General features: G+C 37.6%; 13 protein-coding genes across 13 annotated transcripts; 6 read left to right on the forward strand and 7 right to left on the reverse strand.

Annotated features, from left to right (window-relative positions):
• Nucleotides 1-521: 521 nt before the first annotated feature.
• BDF20DRAFT_845435 (uncharacterized protein) lies at nt 522-2,039 on the reverse strand. The gene is made up of 6 exons (XM_053079683.1): nt 1,856-2,039; nt 1,674-1,773; nt 1,330-1,595; nt 1,070-1,249; nt 882-999; nt 522-805 (listed from the first exon to the last, which is right to left on the reverse strand). Exons 1-6 carry the CDS (start codon nt 1,961-1,963, stop codon nt 657-659), a joined length of 921 nt encoding a protein of 306 aa, XP_052940854.1. The 5' UTR covers nt 1,964-2,039; the 3' UTR covers nt 522-656.
• A 240-nt stretch (nt 2,040-2,279) lies between these two features.
• Nucleotides 2,280-2,835, forward strand: BDF20DRAFT_845438 (uncharacterized protein). The gene is made up of 2 exons (XM_053079684.1): nt 2,280-2,423; nt 2,501-2,835. The coding sequence occupies exons 1-2, from the start codon at nt 2,338-2,340 to the stop codon at nt 2,649-2,651; spliced, it is 237 nt and encodes a 78-aa protein (XP_052940855.1). The 5' UTR covers nt 2,280-2,337; the 3' UTR covers nt 2,652-2,835.
• On the reverse strand, nt 2,684-3,448 carry BDF20DRAFT_845440 (uncharacterized protein). The gene has a single exon (XM_053079685.1). It carries the CDS (start codon nt 3,322-3,324, stop codon nt 2,911-2,913), a length of 414 nt encoding a protein of 137 aa, XP_052940856.1. The 5' UTR covers nt 3,325-3,448; the 3' UTR covers nt 2,684-2,910.
• Nucleotides 3,449-3,798: 350 nt separating this feature from the next.
• Nucleotides 3,799-4,326, reverse strand: BDF20DRAFT_845441 (uncharacterized protein; the record flags this gene model as incomplete). Its single annotated transcript, XM_053079686.1, has 1 exon — nt 3,799-4,326. A coding segment is annotated over exon 1 (193 nt), but the record flags the coding sequence as incomplete, so codon positions are not given.
• Nucleotides 4,327-6,205: 1,879 nt separating this feature from the next.
• BDF20DRAFT_845445 (RNA polymerase II transcription factor B subunit 2) lies at nt 6,206-8,786 on the forward strand. Its single transcript, XM_053079687.1, has 11 exons — nt 6,206-6,483; nt 6,568-6,672; nt 6,775-6,891; nt 7,013-7,204; nt 7,309-7,417; nt 7,494-7,562; nt 7,632-7,715; nt 7,790-8,012; nt 8,100-8,357; nt 8,434-8,554; nt 8,643-8,786. Exons 1-11 carry the CDS (start codon nt 6,374-6,376, stop codon nt 8,695-8,697), a joined length of 1,443 nt encoding a protein of 480 aa, XP_052940858.1. The 5' UTR covers nt 6,206-6,373; the 3' UTR covers nt 8,698-8,786.
• On the reverse strand, nt 8,764-9,795 carry BDF20DRAFT_984239 (uncharacterized protein). The gene is made up of 4 exons (XM_053085171.1): nt 9,750-9,795; nt 9,395-9,663; nt 9,193-9,339; nt 8,764-9,141 (listed from the first exon to the last, which is right to left on the reverse strand). The coding sequence occupies exons 2-4, from the start codon at nt 9,538-9,540 to the stop codon at nt 8,883-8,885; spliced, it is 552 nt and encodes a 183-aa protein (XP_052940859.1). The 5' UTR covers nt 9,541-9,663; nt 9,750-9,795; the 3' UTR covers nt 8,764-8,882.
• A 10-nt stretch (nt 9,796-9,805) lies between these two features.
• On the forward strand, nt 9,806-10,641 carry BDF20DRAFT_811995 (uncharacterized protein; the record flags this gene model as incomplete). Its single annotated transcript, XM_053076745.1, has 4 exons — nt 9,806-9,944; nt 10,056-10,213; nt 10,341-10,443; nt 10,532-10,641. 4 exons carry the CDS (start codon nt 9,806-9,808, stop codon nt 10,639-10,641), a joined length of 510 nt encoding a protein of 169 aa, XP_052940860.1.
• A 393-nt stretch (nt 10,642-11,034) lies between these two features.
• On the forward strand, nt 11,035-13,945 carry BDF20DRAFT_831631 (glycosyl hydrolases family 31-domain-containing protein; the record flags this gene model as incomplete). The annotated part of the gene is made up of 8 exons (XM_053078468.1): nt 11,035-11,218; nt 11,310-11,709; nt 11,792-11,822; nt 11,890-12,088; nt 12,192-12,776; nt 12,849-13,114; nt 13,210-13,426; nt 13,500-13,945. The coding sequence occupies 8 exons, from the start codon at nt 11,035-11,037 to the stop codon at nt 13,943-13,945; spliced, it is 2,328 nt and encodes a 775-aa protein (XP_052940861.1).
• Nucleotides 13,946-14,696: 751 nt separating this feature from the next.
• On the forward strand, nt 14,697-16,115 carry BDF20DRAFT_811061 (uncharacterized protein; the record flags this gene model as incomplete). The annotated part of the gene is made up of 5 exons (XM_053076649.1): nt 14,697-14,836; nt 14,922-15,091; nt 15,168-15,428; nt 15,501-15,820; nt 15,906-16,115. The coding sequence occupies 5 exons, from the start codon at nt 14,697-14,699 to the stop codon at nt 16,113-16,115; spliced, it is 1,101 nt and encodes a 366-aa protein (XP_052940862.1).
• A 1,176-nt stretch (nt 16,116-17,291) lies between these two features.
• BDF20DRAFT_811412 (uncharacterized protein) lies at nt 17,292-19,191 on the reverse strand (the record flags this gene model as incomplete). Its single annotated transcript, XM_053076685.1, has 9 exons — nt 17,292-17,324; nt 17,403-17,878; nt 18,038-18,295; nt 18,386-18,484; nt 18,570-18,626; nt 18,699-18,712; nt 18,792-18,924; nt 19,000-19,041; nt 19,131-19,191. The coding sequence occupies 9 exons, from the start codon at nt 19,189-19,191 to the stop codon at nt 17,292-17,294; spliced, it is 1,173 nt and encodes a 390-aa protein (XP_052940863.1).
• A 1,012-nt stretch (nt 19,192-20,203) lies between these two features.
• On the reverse strand, nt 20,204-21,029 carry BDF20DRAFT_811444 (uncharacterized protein; the record flags this gene model as incomplete). The annotated part of the gene is made up of 3 exons (XM_053076690.1): nt 20,204-20,604; nt 20,678-20,891; nt 20,958-21,029. 3 exons carry the CDS (start codon nt 21,027-21,029, stop codon nt 20,204-20,206), a joined length of 687 nt encoding a protein of 228 aa, XP_052940864.1.
• Nucleotides 21,030-21,472: 443 nt separating this feature from the next.
• BDF20DRAFT_909366 (p53 and DNA damage-regulated protein 1-like protein) lies at nt 21,473-22,132 on the forward strand (the record flags this gene model as incomplete). Its single annotated transcript, XM_053083575.1, has 5 exons — nt 21,473-21,503; nt 21,565-21,617; nt 21,691-21,757; nt 21,825-21,905; nt 21,981-22,132. The coding sequence occupies 5 exons, from the start codon at nt 21,473-21,475 to the stop codon at nt 22,130-22,132; spliced, it is 384 nt and encodes a 127-aa protein (XP_052940865.1).
• On the reverse strand, nt 21,883-27,686 carry BDF20DRAFT_845541 (uncharacterized protein). Its single transcript, XM_053079688.1, has 14 exons — nt 26,545-27,686; nt 26,404-26,430; nt 25,727-26,340; nt 25,344-25,639; nt 25,169-25,251; nt 24,915-25,092; nt 24,765-24,829; nt 24,631-24,689; nt 24,444-24,556; nt 24,280-24,356; nt 24,006-24,215; nt 23,854-23,929; nt 22,951-23,777; nt 21,883-22,870 (listed from the first exon to the last, which is right to left on the reverse strand). The coding sequence occupies exons 1-14, from the start codon at nt 27,595-27,597 to the stop codon at nt 22,190-22,192; spliced, it is 4,359 nt and encodes a 1,452-aa protein (XP_052940866.1). The 5' UTR covers nt 27,598-27,686; the 3' UTR covers nt 21,883-22,189.
• Between the last annotated feature and the right edge of the window lie 247 nt (nt 27,687-27,933).

The raw sequence follows: 27,933 nt of genomic DNA on the forward strand, positions 1-27,933 counted from the left end.
TTGCTGTAACTTTTTTACTCACTATTACCCTCTTCCTTCTTCTGAAGACCAAAGATAGGACGCTGGAAAATAGGGACTGTAGTTTCAACCCAGAGTAGATGGTTTACACACTCTCAATGAGCACTTTGCTTTCCCTGGTTCATTACGACTTCCATTTTGAGCTTTCTTTACACAAAGAAAGACACACATACGGATCAAGCAATACTGTACTTATGTCACACCAAACACCTTTTGTTACGAGGTTGGTTTGTTCAAATAAGCGAAACAAAATGTCAAGATGGATCAGAGGAAGATGGCCTTTGCCTACTTTTGAACTACTGTACATAGGCATCTCGAGGATGATAAACCTTGTCTAGGTTGCTTGAGAATGTTTAGTGGAGATAAAAACAATGTTCCGTGATTCCGCAACAACCAAACGCCCTCTTGTGGAATTCCTTTGTCTATGGAGGTCATAACGAATGTGACCCCTAGAGGTAATAGTCTACTGCTTAGAGAAAAAAAGGCCAGCATCCTTAAGAACCAAAACAATCTTTTTTTTTTTTTTTTTTTTTTTTTTTGAAAACGCAAAATAGACAGGTATATTTTTGATCTATGGTACAAACTAGGCATATGACTTTAAATAGTCGTGCACAGAGAAAATTGTATAAAATACAAATTTAAGCATCTGCTGCAGATCTTCTCTTGAACGGCAAATGTTTCTTGTCTTTGGCAGCGTTCCTTTTGCGACGTTTTTCCAGAATGCGATCCACTTTCTTTTCACCCAACTTTTCATATCTGTCCATCAAATCAAGTTTACGTTTCTCAGCTTTAATAAGAAAAGAAGAAATACAAGCCAAGTTAGTTATCAACATGGACTTGTCATGAGAGAGTCAAATACTTACATCGTTTAAGGAAATAGGGTTTCTTTCCTTGCTTGACGAGCTCAGCTTCTTGCTTCTTGCGCTGACGGAACAAGGCTTCCTTTCTTTTCTTTTCTTCTTCTTGTCTCTCAGTTGTCATCTGTGAGAGTAGGTAAGGTTCAGTACGGACGCTTCATTTTTTTTTTTTATCTATTTTCGTTTTTCTGTACCATTTTTTGTAAAAGATGCTTCATTTCCTCTTGCTTTTCAGGGTTCTTTTCCTTCTTGAGACGCTGCTTCAACATTTCCATTTCAGAGTTTTTGTAGTCCTTCAAAAAACCATACGACTTTTCAAACAGATCTTTGTTAAAATGACCTGAGAGCTTATCAAATCTTGGATCGCGACGTTTCTATCAACAAACAGTGTGCTCTCAATGTAAGCTTCTCGTGCGCATCATTGGAAAAAAATAACAAAAAAGAACTTGAATACCTCTGCTTGTAACGGCACCACTTCTCTGAAACGGCTGACGGCCCTTTTCGATGACACCTCCATGGGTCTGTGCTTATCTTTTCTTTTCATTTCCTCTTTGGATAACTTGACTTTATTTGTCTTTTTGATCTTTTTGACTGCACCTTCCAAATCTTTCAGAATCTGATCCTTTGATATTTTCTTTACTTTGCTATTATCACTAAACTCTTTCTCGCCCATCTTTCCTTTCACATCGGCAAGTTGTTCAAAAGACACATGAGCTAGATCTGAAAATAAGAAACAACATGCGAGATCGACTGATCAGTAATGTCATCGAGATAGTGGAAGGGTTAAGAAAGATGTACCTCTCTTGAGTTTAGCAAGTTCAGCTGCTTTCATTTGCGTATTCTCCTCTTCATCATCGTCGTCTACACTTTGTTCATATTGATCATCAGGATCAGATGCCTGCAAAAAGGTGAATCAAGGCAAGTGAATAAAAAGAAACTGGATCGATCGTCCAAAAAAAGTAAAGGATGGATCTCGTTACCTCATCTTCTTCATCGCTATTGTCTTCTTGATCACTACTATGATAGACGAGCTCCTCCTCTTCTTCCGATTCGAAATCACTCAATTCTTCTTTTCTTCTGATCACCATGATGGCAACTCAATGGACGAAAAAAAAAAAGAAAGAAAGGGCAGCATAAACTGTTGCAAATGAATCATTTCAAGCCGAAAAAAAAAAGCCACGAATGAAATTGCACGAATAGCTCTCTGTGTTCAACTTCCGTCATCCCCCCCTTTTTTTTTTCTATTCAGAATCTTTATTTCACACAATACTGTGGTTTGTTATAGATACACATGCACACGCACACACACGCAAACACATCCAGTGCAAATAAAAGTCACACGCTCTCAAAAGTGGGGGGGTGGGAGCAGCAGGTAAAGTAACTTGATGTTGGCCTTTTTCACTTTTTTTTTTTTTTTTTTTTTTTTCTCTGTCTAAAAGGCAACCAAAAAAAACAACCAACCATGTGGGGACGCTTATTTCATGCGGCAGCCGATGCAGTACTTATTTCGACAGCTTTAGCAGCGGTGCGAAGAGAATCTGGTATACAGTAAAGTATAGTATCAGAGAGAAATTATATTAGAATGACAGAACCCTTGTGAAAATAACAAATGGTATGCTATCTAGACCAAAATTACAGGACATTGAAAGTGAAGAAGTGCGTAAATATGTTGGCAAATATCTGGATGCTGGAGAATATGTATTGGATAAAAGTATTGAAATACTAGAAAAAAGTCCTTATTTCGAAAAGTCGACTACGCCAAAGGAAAAAAGATGAATGATGAAAGGGGACCATGACATCCTTTAGAATGCATAACATAGATAAAAAAAAAAAAACAACCATAAACATCGTTCTCGTAGTAGTAGTAGTAGTAGTAATAGTATTTGGCTGTTATTGTTGTTGTTGTTGTTGTTGTTGTTGTTCTAGTGGCAACTTGGCAACGAGAGTCAATGGAGGGGGTATAAATGCTGAAATATAGAATCTTATTTACAGTATGAAAGCAAGCCGGTTTTTCTTTTCTTTTGTATTCCATGCATTATGATGTTTGATTCAAAGTGGTGATAGAGGTGGGAGTATCCCAAAACATTTCATGATTCGATGTACCAGCACCGGCTGTGGTGGAGGAATCGTCTTCTTCTGGTGCGTCTAGGATGACGTTGTTTTTCCCGGTCTTTTCGAGTAGTAACGGATCGTCTTGTGGATGGCATGACCACGCTGAATAGTCATCCTCGTTACGGCACAGTAGAGGGTCTTCGGCATTGAATTGGGGTATAATAATAGGTGGTGGTTTGTCTTTTCGGTTCAAAGGCGGTGTAGGTCTTGTTGGTACCAATTCGATATGTAACGATCTTCCTGCTCCCTTTTCATAAAAGTGGGGCTCATACAACATGATGGGTTCTGAACTGGGCTCCAGAGTAGAACCCGAGAAACGGACAAGCTCAAATGCCATGATTTGCTGCTGAGAGGAAAAAAGACTTGAAAAGTAAAAAGAAAGAGGGAGGAAAGAAGAGAAAAGAAAAGCCGAACGCGCAAAATATAAATACGACAAAGTGATGTTCACTTCTCATAACCCGTTTTTTTTTTTTTTTTTTTTTTTTTTTTTTTTTTCCTAAATGTGTTGCATTCTTTACTCTGACAAATCAATTTAAAAGAAAAAATAAAATAAAATAGGTGTCCCTTTTTGTGTCTTTTTTCTTTTTTTTTTTTTTTTATTATTCAGAAATCTCTGATATGCTCGAATTTGGAGCATTCATCAATATGTTCGCCTCTATATTTGATTAAATAGATGCCATTGGGTTGCTCAACGACAGTCTTATTGACAGGACATCCCTATTCAAAAGAAAATGAGAAAAAAAAGCATGAATTTCATATGCTTCCTGATCGGGCAGAATCCGGAATTATCCGAACTTTATTTTGCGCCCACATAACAATTACTAAGTTACCTTGATGCTATTGGCACATTTATAATAGGTGCTCTTTAAACCTGTCTTCTTTTGTATCGTGTTGCCATTGTTTTTCCAGAAATAATGATCATTGTAAGGAAACTCGGTTGTCTCTATTATTTTTGTGATGGCTTGAATCGATCTTCTTCTTCGTACAGTATTCGTATTCGTATCCGTACCTGTACCCATACCCGTACCCGTACCCGCAGTATCCGTATGAATGGATAAAGAAGGAGGAGGCGGTAGTAACGATGCTGATGAGTTTGACCAGGATGACGGTTGAGGTAAGGGTAAGGGTAAAGGTAATGTAGAATGAGAGGGTTGACAGGCAGATGAATAATCCAAAGGTCTAGGATTGCGTCAAAAAGTTTAAATAAGGTTCTTGTTAGTAGTATGTTACCAATCCATATCCTCCGTCATTTTTTACCTGTTCAGCTGTACTTCTGATGCGAAGGAGGAGTTACTTTTGTTATTATCATTTGTAGAAGTCGCCGTAGTAGGAGTAGGAGTAGTAGTAGTAGTAGTAGTAATAACAGTAGAGTTGTTGTTATTACTATGACTATTATTACTACTACTACTACTACTACTACCACCACCACCACCACTTCCACTAAGTACATGGCCTATAGAGCTAATACTTTGACTTCTATTCTTGAACTTGATATCACTGACGGACTCTCGTCGGGAAGAGAATAATGAAGTAGAGAGAAAGGATGAACTTGTAGCCATGGGGGATGCGTTGTTATTTCTGTTGCTGGAAACAGGTATTGGATAGGGCATGGCTGTCATCATAAAGTTGGAGTTGGTAGTACTGTTGATAGGATTCATCACGCTATTACTATGATGGCTACTGTTTGCATTAGAAGGAGATGGAAGTTGTTGCTGCTGTTGCTGTTGCTGTTGCTGTTGAATATACAGGTCAAGTTCTTTGGTTTTTAACTTTGCCTCTTCAGTTCTTCTTTTATCCTCTTCCACCTTACTCGCTAAAAGAAGTCTTAATAATTCAGGATTGGCTTGGTATTTAGAGACGACACTCTGCAAATCATCCATTGCACTGCTATTGGTTGTTGTGGTTGTTGTGGTGGGCGCAGTGTTACTACTACTGCTATGATGACTATTCGTCGTGTAATGTGGCTGATTCGAAGGGCTCCCATAAGCTGTGGCTGTACTCATGGATGTTGTAGTGCTAATAGCAGGCAGCTGTTGTGCTTTTGCCGTTATTGGCTGATGTATGGGTGACAGTAACGGTCCCAATGCTGTGTCATTGGATAGATGGTTACGTGTATGTTCATGATGACTGGTCGTCTTTCTATAGGTAGAAGGAGCAGCAGTCGCAGTTGTTTTTAAATGGTAGGGTTCGGGTGATGTCAATGTCTGAATATTCATGATTTAAGCACAGTTGTATTAACGAAAGGAAAATAACCAAAAAAAATAAAAAATAAATAGAAACAAAAAAAGAGAAACAGCCTTCAAGAAATCTTTCAGCTTCATCTTTTTTTGTTATATTTATACTGTGGATGGAATGGAATGTTGAATGTCCTTCATTTACCAACAATCCCCTTCTCATTTCTGACTTTGAAAACTGGGACAACAGCAGAAATTCACAATTTTCCCAGGGCAACTAAAACTGGGTAAAAAACCCTGATTTGTAAACTGTACCCACTCAAACATTTGTGTAATACAGACTTACCCTTATTTTTTCCCTTTACCCCACATTTCCTAGCTTTGTGTTCCCTTTGTCATTTTAAAGCAAGCACCATTTAAAAAACCAATGTCAGTCGTACGTTCTTCCTTACGTCAATCGCATCATAAAAAAATGCTCACTGTTGACAGCCCTCATAAAAAGAGAGAAAATTAAATAAATTGCTGTACTGAGACAAGTTATCGACGTGCATTCCATAAAGCATGCAACCTTATATCAAAGAAACAATCTTTTTCCGTCCCAAATCTTGGTTTTTTTAATTTTGAGACCAAACGAGCGAAAAAAAAAAAAAGAAAAGGAAAATTTTCAAAAATTCTATAGTAGAAAGCTTTTTACGTCTTACAAAAAAGCAAAAGACCTTGCATTTTATTCGAAACAAGGTTTGAAGCGTTCCACTACAACATTTGATCGGTCCTAATTTTTTATTTGACATCGAGCACATAGGGCGGTAGACAAATGTTGTCAAAAGACATAGAATAGCAACACTCTGTCATATTATAGAAACGTCTTTCGCCTTACAAACCATACAGGCTAATTCATATACAAATGTATAAAAAGAAGGGAATGACGTTACTTTGTTTCCCGTTTCCATCTTTTTTTTTTTTTTTCTGTTTTTTTCTGCTTTTTACCAGAACATGCAATTATTTCTTTTTACTTTTGACTTTTTTGCGCCACTTTTACATTTTCATTTCCGAAATAAACGCACACCCTTTGTGACATTACTTTACGTAAGCAATGACAGGTCAGGATGCCTTTATGCGAAATGGGATTGTTCTGTAAAAGATACAACTCTTTTTTTTTTTCTTCCGTTCAATTGCTTGGTGGAATCATTGGAAGCAGATAAAAGGAGGAATATGTCGGTTGATAATTTCAAAACAAACATCTATGAATATCTTGAGACATTACCGACATTCACTTTTATGCGGTTATTTGAAAAACCTTCCACATGTCTCGCCATCTTTAGGTTTTCGCCATCGTACCCATGAGAGATTTCTTTTTTTTGGAGAATAGTAAAAGAGTACTAAAATATACCAGTTGCATGTTATAGACTATTACCAAGTTTAGGAAGGCAGTTTGTCATGTCTCTATTACATGTTGAACAACCTATCACCGTGTCCGATCTACATTCTTGGGTCAACAGAGATGGACAAAAGTGAGTCTCTCTTTTTCATTACTTTATTTTCAATGAGCAAAGCAAAACGCTACACTATAAACAAGTACTTGAACTCATCATTTGAACTTTTACTCACAACAGAAAGTTGGAAGAATCCGTAATGAAACTGTCTCGTCTACGAATTCTAGAAGAGAAGGATCAAGTACTCATATTAAACAGCACTTTCAGAAGAGAATTTCAGAACGCATTGACAGGAGGGTAAAGCCATTCGCCATGTTTTCTGAGTGAATGAAAAAGAATCGGACCTTTCCTTCTCATCATTTGCCAATTCGTCCCCCTCCCTTTTGCCATTACTTTTCTCATGGCATTGATCCCATAGTGGCTCACAACAATCATTTGGCCTTCCATTCTCAACGCCAGATAAACATGCTGTTGATATACCCTATTTAGACCAATATGCAACAACACAATGGGAAGCTATTCTACATTACATGGTCGGTACATCGCTGACGAAAAAGCCTAGTCGAGGTGTTTTGAATTTGTTAGAAAGAAGCAGGCTGATGCAAAACAGGTAAGTTGTGATAGAAAGAATGCCTGTAGTGGGCGAGCTAGAAAGGACAGAGACTGATTTTTTTTTTTTTTTTTCTTCTGTAAATCTATTGTATGCTTTCATAGTCCGGAAACAGGACAATTGCAGATTACAAACAAGGGCTTTCAGTTTTTACTACAAGATGTGAATACACAAGTTTGGGCATTTCTACTGCAATATCTGGAAATGGCAGAGGTAAGGAAGGATAATCAACTGAGACCAGCCTGAATGAGTAACTCAATGGTGGTAAAAACATGTAAACAATGGATAGGTATTGCAAATGGATTTGGTCGAAGTGCTGAATTTCCTATTTCAGCTGGGATCATTAGAACTGGGAGAGGTAATCTGTCGATACACTTTTTCAAATCCGACAAAGACAGAGCATCTGATGCTTTCATTATCACTCTAGAGCTATTCAGTAGAGACACTCACTCAAACTCAAATACAAATGCTGGAAGATTTACGTGATTATGGCATTGTATATCAGCGGAAAGTAAGCAGCTAGGAAAGAGGATCACGTTATTCATAGAGAAAACCTGACTGACGACGGTTCTGTGTGATTTGTAGAAAACATCAAAACGATACTATCCAACGCGTCTTGCTACAACTCTCACTTCTGGAAATGCAGCGTTAACAAGCACGACAGTAAAGACAGGATCTTCCATTACAACTAATTCCGCCACTGCCGCCGCCGCCAATGAATCTTCAGCATCAGCTATTGCAGATGCAGAACAGATAGATCAAGGTTTTGTCATTTTAGAAACAAATTACAAGCTTTACGCGTATACAGGTAAAGTGAACCAACGTTTCCCATCCATCCCTCAGGCCCCCCAGAGTGAGTGTATTGAACAATTTTTCTTTTTCTCAACATCTGTAGATTCTCCACTCCAAATTGCCGTTTTGAATCTGTTTGTACAACTCCAATCTCGGTTCAGAAATATGGTCACAGGTGTCATCACAAGAGACAGTATACGAAATGCGTTAATGAAAGGCATCACGGCAGAACAGATTATCTATTACATGCAATCCCATGCACACGCACAAATGAGAAAAAAGATACCCGTTTTACCATTGACAGTCATAGATCAAATCAGACTATGGGAAATGGAACGAAACAGATTAAAGCCTACAGCATGTAAGATATACAACGTCTCTCTGCATGCTTCTAGACATATCCCCCCTCACACTTTTTCCCTCTTTTTTTTGTTTAGCTTATTTATATCACGAGTTTAATGTTCAAGCGGATTTCGATGCTGCTGAAAAGTATGCAAAAGATTTGGGTGTTTTGTTATGGTCAAACTCTCAAAAACGTACCATGATCTTATCAGAAAGGTAAATATTGAGTGTCTTCTATGCCTATCTGGAAAGAGGGTAGAAAGCTGACGGTCTTTTTCTTCCTTTATACTTTGTCTTCAAACAGTGGCCATGATAGTGTAAAAAGCTTTGTCAAGAGAAGATTACAGAGAAGCAACTAATGTTCACCATAGTAGTTCTTGTATATTATGCTTTCACATATATAACTGTGACGAATGAAAAAAAAAAAAAAAAAAAAAAAAAAAAAAAAGTTATACAAATGATTTTAAAACACAAAATTATTACATCGCCGTTACATAATGAATGGCACTCTAATTGAACGCTAGTATGTATAGGCTCGTTATGGTTATTTGCTTTGAAGCAATGAGTGAAAGTCGTTGGGTCGACTTCTCTTTGACTGACTTTGATGTTGAGCTTTTGCCACAATAATAAAGGAGCATAAAGACTTTATGGTTTGAGCAAATGTATCAGCAGTACGATAGTTTGATTCTACAGCCTTGAGTTTCTGATCTGTCCCATGGAGAGAAGGAGAATTTGTTCTGAAAAGCTCAAAAAACCCGCTTTTTGGCTTTATAAAAGTAGAGTCATGTTGCAACTTTAACAACCTAGATAGCCATGCATGTACATTGTGAGGTCTGTCCTGGAATTTAACTCACTTGTACAATGTTTCGTTGCTCCATAGTATTATCTGTAAAGCGATCATTGTAAATGTTTGATTGAGGATTGCAGTTGCCACATTTAAATGTATTTTGAATTCATCTTGATGTTTCTGCAAGCCTGTTCGACAAAATAATTGAAAGTAGCTGTAATATAAAGCAAGTGCAGTAAATTTTACATTGTATGATGTCTTTAAGCTACCTGTTGAAATAGACGTTTGTCGCTGTGGTAGGTAGGATTACGTGACACAGAACGAATGGTTCCTGAATAAGAATTTCATTCTTATGGCAGGTTTCTGATTGGACGGCATTTCGTTCCTGTGAGGGGAAACCTAATGCAGCAACCATCGATATCAGTTAAGCGTTCCGATAAAGCAACAGATCTGTCCGGACCGGGTAATGATGGGTCCACTAAAGTACTGTATTCACTACGATCGGTCGACAATCTGGATTTGTCAGAATTCAGATCGTCTGCAATTAAATTAATAATGATGAGAAATAAAAGTTAAAAAAAAAGTACTTCCCTTGTTCTGCTTTTTTAACCTTTTTTACTTTACCATTTTTCCCTTTTCAGTATCAAATCAGTCGATCTCGTATCATAATCTCTACTACTATGAGCAAGTGCAATATTAATCCTGATCGTCCTTTGATTGTTGGACCCGAGAATCTCGAAAAACCATTCCCTATTGCCGTTTCCGGCACAGTTGTAAAAGGATTTGGTCGCGGTTCTCGAGAATTAGGCATTCCTACAGGTATGGCAGCTTTTACAATAGGTTTCAATAGTAGAACCGAATCGCGCGAGAGTTACAGGTATTAGAAAGCGTACTAACTTTTGATGGACACGTCATTTTGTTCTTCTCTAGCCAACTTGAGTGACGACGCTCTTGAGGAAATGTTCAATGAATGTGATACTGGTGTTTACTATGGCTGGTCCCAGGTCGGTTCAAAAGGTACCACAGTCTACCCTATGGTAATGAGTCTAGGTTGGAACCCCTATTATAAAAATGAAAAGAAATCCGCGGTAAGTTATTAGTATCTGTTAGGCAGAGCAGCAGCAGCAGTTGATGATGAGAAAACAGAAGGGTTAATAGGCTTTTTCTTCTTTTATCTTTCTGGGGGGGGCTGGGTTGATAATTCAATGTCATTAGGAGGTGCACATTTTGCACGAGTTTGCAGAAGATTTTTACGGTGAAGCCATCAGAGTTATTGTCGCAGGTTACATTCGTCCAGAGCAAAATTATCCTTCATTAGGTAAGTTTTTTAGCAAGGATCAATGATACAGAAACAATTAAACATGACAACGTGTGATATTGATGGCTCAAACGCATTGACGTGGTAGATGATTTGATTCGAGACATTAAAACCGATATTGAAGTCGCAAAATCTTCACTGCAAAGGAAGGCCTACAATGAACTCAGTAATGATGCTTTATTCACTGAAAGCCAGTAAATCAAATTGTTGATATATCCTTGCAGACCCCCATTTTTTAGATTTTTTCGTACATAGAATTACTTCCTTTTAAAAGCACTCATGATGGAAGCTTCATTTTTAATGTAATAATGTATTCTTTTATATCTGCTTTATATTCTGTATATCCTAGATCACTTTTTTTTTTAACACCAACGACATTTGATTTTAAAAAATCCAAAGAAAAAGAAGTTTGCTCTTACCAAGGCAAAGTTTCTTTTGTCTGAAGCCGGGTAATGGTATCAGAAGTTATCGGCATGAAAAAAAAAATGAATTTGGTTAGAAATTCAAACTCAACAAAAAGGAAGGTTTTAGGTGTCTTTTGCTACTTTGCTATGCCCCACTACTCCCTTCTTTTTCCCAACAATTGAAAAAATGTTACAGTCAGTATTGAAGAGTATTGGTCTCGCACCGGTTGGAGATTACATTCAACCACGTTTATCCATTGGAAATGCTGTAGCGAGTAATGAGTTCTCTACAGGTCACTTCACCATACAAATTGACAGTGAAAAGATGTGCTTAATGATAAAAAACGGTCATGGACGCATCATTTGGAAATGTAAACTAAACAAACATTTTCGTATGGACAAAATCTTTCAATCGTACCCTAATAAACGTTTTTTTTTTGCTTTGAAATGTGCTTTGAACAGCGTTGCATAATATTCCTTTCCTTTCCTCTTCAGTTGGTAAAGATACCATCAGTCCCGGCGACAACGGCGTGTTTAGAGTAACTGAGCACGATGAAAAGCCTACATGTATTCAAACAATTACAAAAATCGAAAAAGCAGACGAGTCGACTGTCAAGATTTATGGTGGGCTTGGACCAAAGCTTGTTGTACCCACTCACATGGACTATGTGATGACGTTCAGAGAAGTGTCACACCGCCAGTTAGAGTTTTCAATTGAAGTTACGCAACGCGATCCTGTTATGCAAGATTATGCTCGATTATTTTTGACATACGAAACGAGAGCAGAGGAACACTTTTATGGTTTTGGTGAACAGTTTTCCAATACCTCACTCAAAGGACATAAAGTGCCCATTTTAGTCAGGTAGAATACAAATGATAAAGTCTTTCGTGGCAGTAGCATTGCTTCGTTAGGTTCTACTGATGTCACTCATTCGTTTCTGCAGAGAGCAAGGAGCTGGAAGAGGCGCTCATTCAGTAAGTTCTTACTAAACCTATGAAACGCTTCAAGTAGAATAGTTAACCACCTGTGAAATTTATTCAGAGTGCATTGTTGAAGGAATCTGCTATGAGTATGCTTGGAGGATATGGCACAGCAGATTTGTACGCGACTTATGCCTCTGTTCCACAGTATATTTCTAGCGACGTTCGTTCGCTGTTCCTCGAAAATACTGAATACATGAGCTTCGATATGACCCAACCGGAACGCGTCACCATTCGTTTGGAATCAGACAAAATGAAGGGTAATGACGAGTATGAGTGTCACTGCACCTAAACCAACCGTGAGATAAAACTGGGATTGAAGATTAATGTTGTTTTTTTACATCCAACGTTATTGGAAATTAGGTCGGATATTGGACGGTAGAACCATGTTGGATCTTTTGACTGAATACACTTCCTTTGCAGGCAGAATGAAGACCTTACCTGACTGGGTCTCTCAAGGCGTTATCGCTGGTATCCATGGTGGCAAAGATAGAGCCCGTGATTTGGTTCAAAATCTTCGTCTTCACGATGTTCCAACCAGTGCACTTTTCCTTCAAGATTGGACTGGCGAGCGCTTGACAGATGCAGGTCGTGGAGTCCGCTTCACCCGTCATTGGTATAACTGGGAGAGTGATGAAGACTTTTACCCTGAATTGGACAACTTTATACAAGAATTAGCTGACAATGATAAGGGAAAGATCCGTGTTATTTCTTACGTTAATCCCATGTTGGTGGACACAGCCAGGAAGCCTCGTTATCGTAGAAATCTGTTCTTAGAAGCCCAGCAAAGCGGGTATTTGGTGAAGGGGCGACAGACAGGAGATAAAGCTCTTACCATCAGATTAGGAAATGACATGTTGGCAGGTTTGATCGATTTGACTAATCCAGAAGCACGCGAATGGTTCAAAGGTATTTTGAAGGAGCAAGTTTTCAGTCACGGCATTTCCGGTAAAGCAAAAAATTGATGAGGATCATAAAAACGAAAGAGCATGTAAAGTAACTCACCCTACTATCTAATAGGTTTAATGGCAGATTTAGGAGAACATTTACCTTGCGATACAGACAGGGTCACTTTACATTCTGGAGAATCAGTAGCAACTTATCATAACCGTTATCCTGAAGAATGGGCTAAATTGATTCAGGAGGTTGTAAGTGAGCTCGGCAAAGAAAGTGAAGCAGTTTGCTTCTTCCGTTCTGGATACACGCATTCTCCTAGTTATATGAATTTATTCTGTACCGGTGACCAGAACGTTACTTGGGATCAATATCATGGTATCAAAAGTGCAGTGAGTGTCCATTTGAAAGAAAGGGGGGAGGGGAAGCAAACGTACCAAACATATATACTAAGTTGCTCTATCTTGAAAATGGTCATCTGCATTAGGTAATTGGTATGCTCTCAGGTGGTTTCTCCGGCTTTTCTGTCACACACTGTGATGCAGGTGGATACAATACTGCTTCTAGTAATATCCCTGGTATCAAAATGGTACGTAATAAAGAGTTACTCTTTAGATGGATGGAATTAGCTTCTTGTACAGCCGCCTTTAGAACTTCTGAAGGCATCATCCCTTCAGTAAACGCACAATTTTATGACGATGATGGTAAAAGAGTTCTAAAAAGACCCACAGGTCAACAATAGATAGCTAATCTTCTCTTACGTATCTTCAATCACAGATTCGTTTGCACAACTTTCGCATTGCGCCAAGCTGTTTATCGCTTTCTCAGACTATCGAAGAGTCGCTTTACGTGAGGCTTATGAGAGAGGTTGGCCGCTTTTGCGTCATCCTGTTCTCTATTATCCAAATGACAAAACAGTACGTGAATTGAGTTATCAACAATTTTTCATGGGCAGCTCCGTTATGATAGCTCCAGTACTTGCTCCAGCAACTGCCTACGTCAAGGTCTATTTCCCGAAGGATGCTCAAAAAATCAGTTGGCGACATATCTGGACAGGCAAGTATTATCCTGGTGATGGCTCTTATCAAACAATTGATGCACCTATTGGGCAACCTGCTATATTTATTAAAGAGCCAAGAGATGATGATAGCTTGCTGAACAGATTGATGGATTATGCAACAACTTATTATCAGCAGAAAGCGCATCCCCCTGCTGCCCAATAGTACTATACCATTTCTTTATTGCCCTTCAAAAATAGGGCTGATGTACTCTCTAACTCAATGACTAGATATATCATATTGCCCTACCAATATGACACTAAAAAGGAAATGGCTTGAATTGAAAGATTATTGAAGAACTTCACATGTATATTATCTCTCTAATTTCAATTGTCTCCTGGTTTTTGATCAATTTGGAAGACTTGAATGGTACTTTTTCAACAATATAAAAGCAGAGTTATATGCTATGATGCTCCAATAAAACAATCATGAACTGGTATCAAATTGGTCAATGTTGTCTATAAGCAATACAAATATCAAGAAATTTATAAAGCTGCTCAATATCTACTTCAATAAGGTAGTTCCATTAATTCACCAATTGCTATCAGACAAGCTTTCAGCCGTATTGTTAATATCTGATAAAAGCTGCGTAAATATACGTATCGTCCTCTGGAAAAGCGTTTGATAAATCTATCTTCTAAAATAGTGCTATCAACCGGTTCAATGGTAATCATGTGATGCTAAAATTCTCCCTTTCTTTCAAACGCTCTAGATATTACTTCTAATTTTTGACCAACATTCTTCGTTAGAAAAATGTGCACGTCCTGTGCAAGTTATTTTTGCTCTCATATCATTTCCATAGTAGTCTCACGTCGGTAAATTACGTGATTTTTATTCAAAAGAAAAATAAAAACGAAAAAAATTGAAAAAAACACGCCAACCTAAAACAAAAATAAAAAAGGCTTGTTTTCTTTTCATGTCGGTTCAAGTAGATCAAGAACAACACGAACAGCAGGTATTGAAATGCAATACGCTCTTTGAAGAAGGCAAACTTGCCTTTGCAAAAAAAGAATTTGAAGCAAGTGTCAACAAACTTGGCGAGGCCTGTCAATTACTGTAATGTTTTGTTATGCCAGTGACAAATGCAGTGAGACCACTTTCTAATTTACCTTCCACGCAAAACGCTCTATACCTTTTGTAGAGACCAGGTTAATGGTGTTCTTGCACCAGAAAATGGCGACGCCTACTTTTTATATGGTAAAGCTTTACTCCAACTAGCTATCCAACAAAATACAGTTCTTGGTCTTTCTGCACAAGAATCGGCTTCTGAGGTGGAAGCTCAACAAGAAGAGGCAAAGAGAAAAGAAACAAGTAAGCTGAGAGTTATCATGTAGAAGAGAAAACGTTATAAAGCTGACAAATAATACACATTCTTATACAGATGAAGAAGTTAAGAATCCACTTCTCCAGTTAAGCGACGTTCCAGAGTTCGTTTCTGAAGAGGACAAAGAGGAAGTGGAAGAGGATAACGAGCAAGACGAAGAAGGAGAAGGAGATGGAGAAACCAATAATGCGGAAGAGGATTTTGAGGCAGCTTGGGATATTCTCGATGTTGCTCGTGTCATATTCGAAAAGAGTGAAGATAACGAGACTCGATTAAAATTAGCTGATGTTCATTTATGCTTAGGCGATATTTCTCTCGAAACTGGTAAGCCATGTTAACGCGAGAAAGGTGCAGTCTTACCAATTATCCAGACTAACAATCTAAGCAAATCAAAAGAGAAATTCAATGAAGCGCTTGCAGATTACGAAAAGGCAATTGAGATTAAAGAACGATTATTAAAGAATGATAACCGAGAATTAGCCGAAGCACACTATAAGTACGCGTTAGCATTAGAATTCTCGACTGAAAAATCAGACCAAGCCATTCCGGAACTACAAAAAGTAATTGACGTCTTGAATAAGCGACTTGAAGCCTTAGAAAAAGCGAAGAATAGCAATGATGAAGGAAAGGGTAAAGAGAAGGCAACGGAAACTGATGAAAGCGTAGTCAAAGAGATTTCGGAAATTAGAGAATTGATACCAGATATGAAATTGAAGGTAAACATCAAAGAAAGCAAAGCATTGTAACGCCATTTTAATTGTTCTTTGGGGGTTTTTTTTTTTGTTTTTTTTCACCTGTAAGATTGAGGAACTTTCGACAAGACAAGCAACTGAAAAAGAAGCGGCGGAATTGTTAAAGGCAGTATTAAATAGAAATCAAAGTACTGAAAAAGTAAAAGAGATCTCTGCTTCAACACCAGTAAACGACCTGACATCATTAGTAAAGCGTAAAGCTGTACAAAAAGCGGACGAAGGCGCCAATGGTGCTGAGAAGAAACAAAGATTGAATTAGATTTATTGCTGTCTAATACAATCAACACAATACAATTCTAACGTAATTACTTGTTGGGGTTTAAGTCGAGTAGACATTCATCAAAATAAAAAGTCGAGAATAGGCTCAGTTACCAATTTCTTACATTTGAAAGCAGACGGCGCGAGCTTCAATCTCATATCACATCCTTTGTCAAAGCTATTCTGCTTTAATTCTTTCTTTTTTCCAAGCCTAACCCTAACCAAAAGGAAGTAGTAGGGCAAAAATTTGAAATGGAGCAGACGAAAGGCCGCTCCCTTTTACTATTTGGTAGAGCATGATTGTTGTATAAGTGATAGAAGTGTTGTCATTATAGGTAATCTCACACTTTGATAGCCACTATAGCTGATGTTCAATTGGTGTCGTAGTAAGCGAAATATAGTGAGTCCGGCGTTCACAAGGACAGTTCAATTCAACCCGAACTTTGTTAATAATCAAGTTAATATATTTGGAAGTCACCTATTGTACATCTTTTGTTCATCATTTTTGGGTCTTGTGAAAAAAATGAAAACGAGCAGCATTCATACACAAATCATTTTCTGTGATAAAAGTTCCAAATTCTTAATTCACAATAATTGTCTTTACTTTGCACATAGACCTGTCATAACAATATTTCCTCCTATCAAAAATGCTGTATCGTTTGAAACTTATTGAAAATCATCATAAAGCTGGATAAGCACAGGGCTATAGAGACACTTGAAGCTAACTTGAGCATCAATGATTACAAACATTGACCAAAGGGCCTGAAAATTAATCTAGTGATTTTTATTCTTTATTTTGTTAATTATAACACTTTTTCTAGTAAGCTTCAATGATGCCCATCATTGAGCCAAAAATTTGTCAAAGTCTGGACAGGAACAAAATTTTGATCAAGATTGGTCATTACTCTGCTGCTATATCGCTGTGCTGAGTATTACTGAACATTCCATTGCTATATATATGAACTGATAAGTTACAGTTTTATAAGGCTATTTTCAGGGCCTAGCTTTTCTTAGAAATCTTTTGCTACTGTTCGTTATCTTAAAAGACCATCAAAATAATGCTGAACATGTCAAGAACTCCCTAAGTTTTATAATAATAAATGATGATTGATAATGACCAAGTGTTTAAAAAGGAAACGAACAAAAACAAGAACACACCAAAAACCAACAGTCAGATCTAATTCATCAACTCTACATAATTGGACGGAAACTACATGCATATAAATGGATACAATATGTCAGACCCAACAGTTATGATTGGAATACGTATGAGTAATTGACAACTTACGGCTCCTGTTCTCCCATTTAATTTGCCCGTCCACCAGTCATTCTGACTATCTGTTTTCTCAACCACAATGATAATATCTCCAGCTTTAAAACTTAAATCACCTGGTTGCTCACTGGTATAATCGTATAAAGTTCTTGCCCTGATAGGTTTTAAAGTTTGACTGGGAGGTGGTGGAGGGACTGTTCTTTTGATTTCCTGCGCAAAGTTTATCTGCTGGCCGTCGTATGCTGGGGGAAGACCGTGCGGTGATGAATGGGAATTGTAGTGATTGTACGTACTATTAGTATTAGCAACATTTGTAACTGTATCGTTATTGTAAGTATTTGTACTGTAAGTGGTATTCTTATTATCATTATTGAAGTGTAAAGCATTATGAGGTGCGTCGAATCCCGCCTCTTGTGCCTTTGTCGAAGAAGGTATAGGACTTGACGGTTGCTGGTATGAATGCAGTGTCGAAGTAGGTGGTGGTGCAGTCGCTATATTTGGTGCACCATATCCACCTGCTAATTGTTGACGTACACCTGGTATACGCAGAGTACCTGGAGCGGAAATTGTTGTATTTCGATGTAATGTTCCTTTACTTTCCTCATACTCAATACGACGTTGATACATAGCTCCTGTATTTCCAAACGTACGGAATTTGGCATTCAAAGCACGATACAAAACATCGGCTTCACGCGGTGGTGGCACTGTACCGTTTAGAAGTTCTTTAGCTGTATATCGTTCTCCGTACAATTTTTCATTCGCATCATTTCGCGTAATAATAACAGAACCCTCTAACGAAACTCCTGCAAATAGTCCACGCGTTTTGCTATATGAGTAAATGGCTGCAATGTGCTTCAGTGTGGCCGAACCCGATGCCTCTGCGTTTCTTCCAATGGGCCCAGCAGCGACTAATATCATATTGTTCATAATTAATATTTCTCTAAACTGCTATTTATCTCTTAGAAAATCAAATTACTTTTACTCAAACAGATACTTACTGGACACATTGGTCCCTAGTGTAATATTTCCAAAATGGCTAAACGTCTTGACAGCTTCCTTATTATTCAAAACAAGGATGAAGTCGGTCAATTCAGCACCTTTTGGTTGAATTTAAGGTAAGATGTATAAGGAAAATGTGAGCAAGCATTTAAATTCACACAGCAGACAATATGATTACATTACCAATTTGACCGCCTGCACCCATGCCGCCTGTTACTATAGCCGACGGAGCTGACCACGCTAAAAGAAGAAGGAGACTCATCTGTCAAAAAGCGTATCTGTGCAGTAATTAAGATTTTCATTGCAGCTTACAATTATCTGGAAGTCTATCACAATTTCAAAGGCGAAAGGGTTTCAGTAACATACTTTCATCGTATTAATGCAAGGTTAACTAGTGTTTGCTACCTTGCAACAACTAAACCACTACCAACTCTCCCTGAAAACAGAAAGCCTGCTTTCAAGACTGTAAAAATAGCTAGACCTTGTGCTTTTTCCAGAATAGAATTAGGTATAATCTTATCCAATCCTTGTCCAGGATCTAAACATACCCATATAATTGTATTGGTTTAAAACCAGGATTAAACATCAAATTAGGAACTCGAGCTATATTTACCAATAAAGGAGTTCAGGATTTTTGCCGCCTTTTTGCATTCACCTTTCAAAAAAATATAAAAATTACGATGCTTAAAGTTAGATCTCGATCGTGATTAACAAACTTTTTTTTTGGAGTCTTTCGGTGCATACCTACTAAGCTTGTTGGCAACGGTGAATTAATAGTCTTTAGGATACTAGGTGCTTTCTTCATCATTATTTTTGAGCTTGGCTATTTACAAAATAGACCCAAGAAGTTAGAAGAAATAAAGATTTTTGTTGACCTCATTACTATCGGCCATCGCCATTGTTCGTCTTAATTTGGTTTCAGATCCGTTCAAGTCATGGTCGGATCTTGCAGGAATACCATAAATGTACATGGCGGTATTTATAATTACCCGTCCTGCTTGTTCAATCCATTTTGTCATAACCAAATGTTTTTAAAGAAGTATTTACAAATGAATTTATTCAAATATTAAATTCTGCGATAAACATCAATATCAAATGCTATAACATTTTATCAAGCAGCTAAATCAAGAATGATTTTAACTTTTGCATTAGTAGGCATCTTTTCCAAATAAGCATTCCCAATTTCTGTTCCAATAAAGTCTAATAATTTTTGCTTTTTATCTTCTGCAACGTCAGGTTCATCCTCCTCCATAGCATCCCCCATTGTACTATTATTATCTTTTTGATCGTTTTCCGCAATATGATCCAATACAGTCTAGAAGTACAAATAAAATTCAGAGTGAATATGCTCGTTCTCGTAGTAAATCAAGCGGTAATGGCTAACAAAACTCACCACTAATGCGTTCTTGCATCTATTAGCTTCTTGTACACGTAATGGGTTTTTACTCTCTAACCCTAATTGTAAACAATTTTCTGTATAAAATTTAATGTTGGGCACAATGAGGACACGCGTAACTTCTGGTCCGATGTTATCAAGGCCAATGATGGATCCATATTGCGTGGTAAGTGGTCGTGCAGGATCTAAAAAGGCGCGTAAAAGTGTCTTTGTGATACGAGGCTGTAGTGTATGATAGGCTTTACCATATTGACGACAAATATGAGCAATTAGACGGGCGGCCCGTTGTCTGGTAGACCAGTGATTTTGACTTTGTGGATCTTCGCATATTACACGACCGACAAGACATGATAGAATAGGTGGTATCAGTTGGTGTAGCTAAAAAAAAAAAAAAAAAAAAAAAAAAAAAAAAAAAAAAACTTTAGCAATTTCTCTTACAATTTGAGTAAAAGGGATCAAAGGCAATACTTACATAAGGTTCGATAAACAGATGCTTATTGTGCAATAATGAATGTGACATGGACAACATTGCTTCCAAGACGTCCAAATTCTTGTGATTTTGAGTGACCTTTTTATGAATATGCTGAACAAAATACGGTAAAAGTTGATGAAGGCCTGGATCTAATCGCAAACTTTCGAACGCTTGGGATCGTAAACGCTCATCTTCGCTCAGTACTGCTTCAGTAATTCTTTCGAAATACATTTGTAATTCTTTGGATAAGACATGTTTAACAAGTGGTTTAACATTAACTTGATCACTTGTAATACCGTTTGATGTGCTATGACTTTTGTTGCGTTTGGATAGAAGTTCTGCCTTCGCATCTATTGATGTTCCAATAATTCAGTCAGTTTTGTATGATAAAATGAGTGAAGCAACACTATGTAAAAAACATACCACTTGGTGTGGGGTTTTGAGGAATGGCAGGTTGAACGCCTTCAATGGCAAGCCAATGTGCTGTAAATGTGACATCCAAAGGAATTTTTGGCAAAGGCCTGTTCAAAATTGTGTCGAAATCAACTTCCTCATCGTCATCAAAGTAAATGTCGTTATTGTTCACTACTGTTTTTTTAAATTTTGGTGTTTCGCCGCAAGTATATCCATAAAGAGGCTTAAACGTTGCAAAATTATGGATTTAGATCATTTCAATACTATCAATACTCAATATTTCCTTTACCTCCACATTTTTCACTCGTAAAGCTGAATTAATGTCTTCAACAGATAACTTTGTTCTTTTGGAGTGTCGCATAAATTTGGCTGCTTCCTGTTTGAACAACAGAAACAAATTTTAATGTTTATTGACAGAACACAATGTATTAAGCGTTGAACCTTACTTGAATGAGTTCGTGAATTCTATATTCAACATCTTGCGCTAAAGCTGTTGCTACTTCATCTTTCAGGTTGCTGATCCCCAACGATTCTCCAATGTTCTAAGAGTCGCATTAGTTCTACATGAACAATGAAACTTTATACAACAATTATATTTACCTTAATTGTATCCTTTGGAAAAACACTCATCGGCACTATTGTTGTAAGAGAGTTCACTAATGTTTAAAAACAGAAACATTAAATGAATGGAGAATGAGTGTTATCCACCCAATTTTTTTGAAGTGCCGGAGGTTCGTGACTTTTGAATAAATGAAGCATTATTCATTTTCAAGCAATCGTATTGCTTTAATAATTACTACTAAAATGGCATCGGTAGCAGCGCAAATAGAGCAAGGTGAATAATCCGAAGCCTCTATATGCTTCAAGACCTGAACGGCATTGACAATTTTGTATAGCACTTGCATTAAAAGAACATTTAGCTGAAGAGATTTTGATCAATAAGCAAGCTGTAAAGCTTCGGCAGTTTTTTGGAAAATAAGTCGGGATCACTGACAACGACAGTCTTGGTATTCTCGGTATAGATCATTGACTTTGACAGAAAACGAAACTCAAATAGAGAAGCTTTGACACAATTGAAAAGGATTCCAGGTAAGGTGATTGAGTAAAAATGGAAGCCTCTGTTATGAATTTGCGTCTGAGCTTGCAAAATTTGTAGAAGAAAAGAAAGTGTGGACCTTTTTTGGCGATATGTTCATCAAATTACCAAGTGAAAAAACAAGAACTCTTATTCAAAAAGGTACCAATCAATGAAATACAATATAAAGAAAGCAAAGCAATATCATTGATTAAACAACTTTCTACCATTGATCAGATCAAGAATTATTGGATGAAAAGGTAGATAAAGCGCGAAGTGTAATGAAGGAAAATGCTATGGAATTACAAAAAATGGAAGGCAAAAATGATATACATGGTTTTAGTCTGAAGGGCCTAACAGCGACAGATCTGTACAATAATATAAAATAAAGAAGCGAATATTATAATGTCTTTTTGATTCTTCTACCATGATATCCTGTGATTCAGCTATGTAAAAATTACTAATGGAGTCATTGTATCTATAATGGTACCTGCCAACAGATTTTCTTCTTTTAGATAATTCTTGGGAAATAAAACTACATGCCCCTCAATTTTGGCAAGCTGTTGACATATCTCTTCTTCTGCTAAATTTGTGTCAGCAACATGGCCGTATTTTATCCTCGTATCATTGGGCCCCAGCATAAATCTGCGGTGCTGCTCATAAGTTTGAACAGTATCGTCGGGAACACACTGAAAAAGTCGACGATAAATCAATGTGTTTGAAGACGCTCGATTTAACCAAGTCTGATAGTAAGTACGATCTGATACAGGATCAAGCGCGACAGCATCTAGTGAAGGTTTTGTGTGTTCTTTTTGCTTTTTGAAAGTGTCATTATAACTGGGTATTCGACTATTTCGGTCAAGCATTTTAACAGGTTCTGCAGCCTCGATTACAGCGATGTCGTCTATGTTTACAGCTGCTGTTCTTCTATGATTGGCTGAGGGATCTTCTACTACAATATGGCTATTATATATTGTGTCATCTGTTGTATTCTCATTATGTAATAACGGCTCATCAACAGTAGCATTTAATTCCAAAAAGTCTGACCACTTTTTTGTATCTAATAAACCCAAGTGTTCTCTCCACAGTTGCATTCGTAGAGTGTACGCAAATTTGGCAGCTTTGTACTACAGATTTCGCAAGTTTGAAATGTATTTTTTAATTTGGATATCGCTTTAGAAAATAGACATTCCTATTCGATCCTTACCTCCTTCCCATCCATAACAGTTGTTATCATCTCTGTATCTTCCACAATCATGGCAATTTCAGAATCACGGTTGCCCAACTGGGATCTATCGTTGATATTAGCTGAACCCATCAAAACTATACGATCATCGACAATCATCAATTTATCATGAATGTACAAAAGTTCAGTAACGTAAGAAAGTCGATCGTCATCAAATGTCAAGCTGGAAGATGCCGTTTGGGAAGACCCTCTCCTCTTGGGCGTGTAATATGGCGCGGTCATTGTGGAGTTTTCACTTGCTGCTGAAATATTTGTATGTAATCGAGAGAGGCCCAAATTCTGCTGATCATTAAAGGGATTTTTGTTATCAGATAGTAGCTCTATTGTTTCGATATTGGTATCTGTAGCAGCAGCCGCATTTTCGTTTTTAGTAATAATGTCAACCTGTTTGGCAGTAGTGATCGCTGTGGTTGAAGGGAAAGATTGTTGCGCCGCAGAATTTGATTTGTTGCGCTTGTTATCGCTATTGCTGTCACATTTTGGTGTTTTGATTTTGCCATGCTTCCTCAAACTGAACCATGAAATGTATTTATCAGCATCAATTCCTTGTTTTGCCAGTTTCTCGACAATTGAGTTCTCACCACGGCATATGGTTGCATACTGAAAATGCATCACTGTTCTAGCCGATGAAGCATCATTGGATGATAGGTCCCCTTCAAATGCTGGTACAAGTGGTAATATTACAAAAACTCGGAATGTCTCTTTCTTTTCATCTGCCTTTTTGATCCTTTCAACAATAGCCTGGGCAATTTTGTTTCTCAATAGCTTGTCATCTTGGGTGGTACTAACTGAGCAACAAGAATTTAAAGAAAATTGTTAACATAATTACGTACGTACAAGCTGATATCAAGTAATGGCACTTACTGAAAAATTGATTTTCAATATAAACGTAATGTTTAGAATGTGTTATGCATTCCATATACGCGTTATATATTGAATGCTGATGATACATGTTGGTATAATGTAAGTCTTTTAATACGATCATTTGAAATGAATACTTGAAATAAATACTGTACCTCGCGCTCCACGTCTGAGCTCCATCTTGAAGAACTCCTCAATAGTTGCACCCTACATGTGCCACTGAAGTTGTTTTCATCGCGAGCTGCAATATATTCTCCCTTTGGCCTTAAAAAGGGCAGATTACGTCTGTGCATACTTTTTGTTGACTTCAAAAAATTCCATCGTTGAATAAAATGTCGTGCAATGTCTCTTGCAATAGGGCCCACCTGTTTGGTAATGATATCAATATGAGATATTTTGGCTCTGTTAATGAATATCACTTCAACTTACGGCGCCTAAAGTGACATCATGCCAAGGCATTCTTGGAACACTGCTTCTGTCTATTAAGGTTTTATTGAACTGAGCAACTATAGATACGACAAATTATTACAAAGTGAAAATGAGTGAGCAATGTCATCTTACAATAGCAATAAGCTCCTTGATCTGGCACATACCATCCACAAAATCTTTTACACGAGGATTAGAGTAGTCTTGACCAGGAAAGTGCTCCAATTCATGACCTTCAGCGGGATAATCTGACAATGAGTGGTTGTGTGTATCATACCGACTATTAGATTTATACCGTTTCTTATGTTAATCTATCTATCGAGTAACAGCTTCATTTCACAAAGCTTATATTACCCGAAACACAAGTCGAGTCCTCCGATGAAGGCTAACCTATTATCTATAACTACGATTTTCTATTAAGTTTCAGATAAACGTTAACTTAACAATGATCACTGATTGAGTTGAATGCAAATTTTTTGTAATCCTGCCTCGTGATGTGACCAAAATAGGACCGAATTATCCTTAGGTAATCTATGATCCGGATGACGTTGAACTGTAGCATATAAAAGTTATATTAAGGCTGTTTAAAACACTCGAGCTGTACCAGGGCTAGATATTCAGAGAGTATGCGTACAAACCTTGAATGTTAGGATGAAGGCTCTGTAACCATTGTTTAGTATGCACTGAATTGATAGTTAAAGCAAGAGACATCTCCTTATAAACAATGATGTAAATCTTAACACCTTCAGAAGCTTTACGCTTCAAGAGTCTATCTAATCTAAATTCTTCGTTTTTTTCAGGTGGACGTCTGAGATACTACACAGTTTTTAATGTCCAAAAGAGAAAAGAGATTAGCCGTTTTATAACTGCTGCAACACGATCTTGAACTCACAAGTTCAGGAGTAAGCCACCAATCTGCTATATATATTTCTTCTTTAGCCGACAATATCGCTTCTGCTACTGCATTAAAATGATCTATTTCAATTCAAACAGAAATTGTTAACTCAACTGGCCCACGACCCAACTGTAACTACAGACGCTTGTAACAAACAAAGACAGGGGCTTACTTTCTGCATCAACAAACCATTTCACTTTCGCGTTCAAACGAACAGGTGCAAATGAGCCAAAGCGATGATTATGTGTCCAAGGGCTTTCTGCCTGTACCTTTTCAAGACTGTCTAACCATTCTTCAACCTCACGCTTTGTAATTTTAATCTCGATTTTGCGTGATGTATTGCCGATAGTAACGTGGTAGCTGCCAAGATAGACACGTGGTTCTTGAATATCAATTCTAAAACCTTTATCGAATAGTAGAACATCAGTCAGCGAAGGTGACGCAGTATCTGCACAAAATGCTAAATAGCTTATTTACAAAGAAAAGTAAGCTAAGTTAAACAACTCACAATGTTTAACGGCTTTGCAAAATGAATAATTGAGGAAGGAGCCTTACGAATCTCTCAGAATTATCCATTCCGTCTTCCATCGTTGTGTTCTCCAAAGCTGGCAGCATCTGGGCGAGACATAATTAATTCTGCTACTCATATAACCCTCTTTGCCTTTCCATCCCATATCTTTAACAATACTTAAAGCCGAAAGTTCTAAAAACTCACAAATATCATAGCTTGCTGTTACATGTGCCCGAAATAACAGAGCGCGCAAATATTTGGTAAGTGCTTTTCTTCGATTTACTGCTGCTGCTTTTTCTCTACCATTATTACTATTGGTGAAATATTGTTGGTCTCCATTTTGGCCTTGACGATGAGTATTATACATGGATAATCTTTGTTGAAATGTTGGTCCTGCTACTGGCTCTTCGTCAAAGCTTCTATAAATGCTTCCTATTGTATTTTTGGCTGTGTCCAAAAAATTAGCCAATTGGTCTGGAAAGGCTGGTGGATCAGGTACATAGTCGTACAAGTTGGATTTAACTTTGAGTTTGATGTGCAAAGACACAAAGTCAGCAATGCTGCGTCGGATAACCCATTGGACATCGCCATACTGTAACTCTACACGGAAGACCCACTGACTACTACTAATGAGGTATTCCGAATCCGTTACGGTGACCTGCGTGGCATAAAATGTATATAAATAACATGAACAGGCATATATACTCTGTGAAAAACTCACATAAATGCATTGTAATAAAATTGGCGGCTATACTTGCGAAGCACAACACATTTGATTCAAAAAAATTTGTAAGAAAAAGTAAGTTCGAATGTGTGGACTGTTGATCAATGTTAAACATTCCTTTCTTTCTTTTTTCCTTACCGGTTTCTTCCCATATTCATCTTTTGTGAACGCCATATATAAAGGGTCAAATATTGGTTGATAATAAGGTGCTAATGTAGGTAATAAATCATATTGAGCAGGAAAAACTGCTGCATCTATACCTGGTACGGCAGGACTCGATGACTGTAAATTGTTAGTGATGAATTTTATTCTTTCCAAAGTTTTCTCCCATTTGTCTTTAATTGTTCGAGCATCTTCAAATTCGTGAATATCACCTGTTAAAGGTACTTGTTGTATTGAAGATGGGGACAAAGTTGCAGTAATATCGTAATGGTGTCTCCTTGTCGAATGTACAGATGGCGACTGAATGGGCTGGGGAGGCTTAAGCGTATCAGATATAGCAATGGTATTAGCATCAGTAGTACGATAACGGACTGTTGCTGGATGAATCTGTTGGTCTTTTTGAAAGGGCTGGGTAAAGAAATTAGTACTACGGCCGTAATACTGTGTTGCAACGTTATGATTAGGTTGGGTATCGTCAAAAACTGTATGACTATGAGCATGCTCTATATCGTAAATGGAGGGCAATTTTTCCTCTTCCTCTTCGTCTTTTATTGGATCGTCGGTTGGATTGCGTCCTTCTCTTTGATGAAAACGGAAGCTGCTCCTCGGTGTAAACAGCACGTTTGAATTTTGCCGGCGAGGAGACGGGGTTGATTGGCGTTGTCTGTTGCTAGGATCATCTTTAGCAACAACATTTCGAATTAATTCAAATGTATCGTTTATTAGCACCGACTCTTCATCGTCTGAGAATTCTTGCTGTTCATGGCGTTCTGAGGTAAAAGGACTCATATCAAGTGGTTTTAGAAATGAAAGTCGATTGAAAACTTTGAACCATTGAGGATGAGCCTCTTCTGATCCAGTTATGTTGTTTATAGTATTATTCTGATTATAGGGTTCCGACGCAATATTGTTATCATAAGATGCGGCATTGTATACGGGTACATTTTTATTATGCTGCTGATCTGGTTTAGCATTATAATGGTTTGAGCGAGCAAAATAGTCGGCTGTATCTGCAATCGGATTGGACATTTGAATGTAGATTTAAGTATAACAGAAAGAAAGGTATCAACTGGGAAAAAGGGGAAGCGAAAACTCTCAAACACGAGGTGTTACCCTCTTTTATACTGTACATGAATATAATGTTCAGTGTTTAAAAATAAAAAAAAAAGAAAAAAAAAAGGGAGTTACAAAGAAATTGTACGACCATTCAGTGCACTGTCAAACTCAGGTTGCCACTGTGCTTTTTGTCAAGTTTAGACGAGATTGAGTTGCAAACAGCTTTATACTTCAACGCAATGATAAACATTTGTAGGCACGTATTATGATCAGGCTAACAATATTCCTATTTTTGAGACAGCCGACATG

Source organism: Mycotypha africana, assembly GCF_025528875.1.
Source record: "Mycotypha africana strain NRRL 2978 chromosome Unknown BDF20scaffold_1, whole genome shotgun sequence".
Taxonomy (NCBI): domain Eukaryota; kingdom Fungi; phylum Mucoromycota; class Mucoromycetes; order Mucorales; family Mycotyphaceae; genus Mycotypha; species Mycotypha africana.

What these genes read in the sequence shown, in the direction of transcription:
- BDF20DRAFT_845438 (XM_053079684.1), top strand. Translation starts at nt 2,338, where the DNA reads ATGTGGGGACGCTTATTTCATGCGGCAGCCGATGCAGTACTTATTTCG. An exon ending in CGAAGAGAATCTGGTATACA is followed by an intron (nt 2,424 to 2,500) that starts GTAAAGTATAGT and finishes TATGCTATCTAG; the next exon opens with ACCAAAATTACAGGACATTG.
- BDF20DRAFT_845541 (XM_053079688.1), bottom strand. Translation starts at nt 27,597, where the DNA reads ATGTCCAATCCGATTGCAGATACAGCCGACTATTTTGCTCGCTCAAAC. An exon ending in GGTGGCTTACTCCTGAACTT is followed by an intron (nt 25,093 to 25,168) that starts GTGAGTTCAAGA and finishes AAAACTGTGTAG; the next exon opens with TATCTCAGACGTCCACCTGA. An exon ending in TATTTTGGTCACATCACGAG is followed by an intron (nt 24,690 to 24,764) that starts GCAGGATTACAA and finishes GAAACTTAATAG; the next exon opens with AAAATCGTAGTTATAGATAA.
- BDF20DRAFT_845445 (XM_053079687.1), top strand. Translation starts at nt 6,374, where the DNA reads ATGTCGGTTGATAATTTCAAAACAAACATCTATGAATATCTTGAGACA. An exon ending in GCATTGTATATCAGCGGAAA is followed by an intron (nt 7,716 to 7,789) that starts GTAAGCAGCTAG and finishes TGTGATTTGTAG; the next exon opens with AAAACATCAAAACGATACTA. An exon ending in CAAGCTTTACGCGTATACAG is followed by an intron (nt 8,013 to 8,099) that starts GTAAAGTGAACC and finishes CAACATCTGTAG; the next exon opens with ATTCTCCACTCCAAATTGCC.
- BDF20DRAFT_845435 (XM_053079683.1), bottom strand. Translation starts at nt 1,963, where the DNA reads ATGGTGATCAGAAGAAAAGAAGAATTGAGTGATTTCGAATCGGAAGAA. An exon ending in TGGTGCCGTTACAAGCAGAG is followed by an intron (nt 1,250 to 1,329) that starts GTATTCAAGTTC and finishes GTTTGTTGATAG; the next exon opens with AAACGTCGCGATCCAAGATT. An exon ending in ACCCTATTTCCTTAAACGAT is followed by an intron (nt 806 to 881) that starts GTAAGTATTTGA and finishes TTCTTATTAAAG; the next exon opens with CTGAGAAACGTAAACTTGAT.
- BDF20DRAFT_845440 (XM_053079685.1), bottom strand. Translation starts at nt 3,324, where the DNA reads ATGGCATTTGAGCTTGTCCGTTTCTCGGGTTCTACTCTGGAGCCCAGT.
- BDF20DRAFT_984239 (XM_053085171.1), bottom strand. Translation starts at nt 9,540, where the DNA reads ATGGTTGCTGCATTAGGTTTCCCCTCACAGGAACGAAATGCCGTCCAA. An exon ending in ACAAACGTCTATTTCAACAG is followed by an intron (nt 9,340 to 9,394) that starts GTAGCTTAAAGA and finishes TTTATATTACAG; the next exon opens with CTACTTTCAATTATTTTGTC. An exon ending in AGCAACGAAACATTGTACAA is followed by an intron (nt 9,142 to 9,192) that starts GTGAGTTAAATT and finishes ATGGCTATCTAG; the next exon opens with GTTGTTAAAGTTGCAACATG.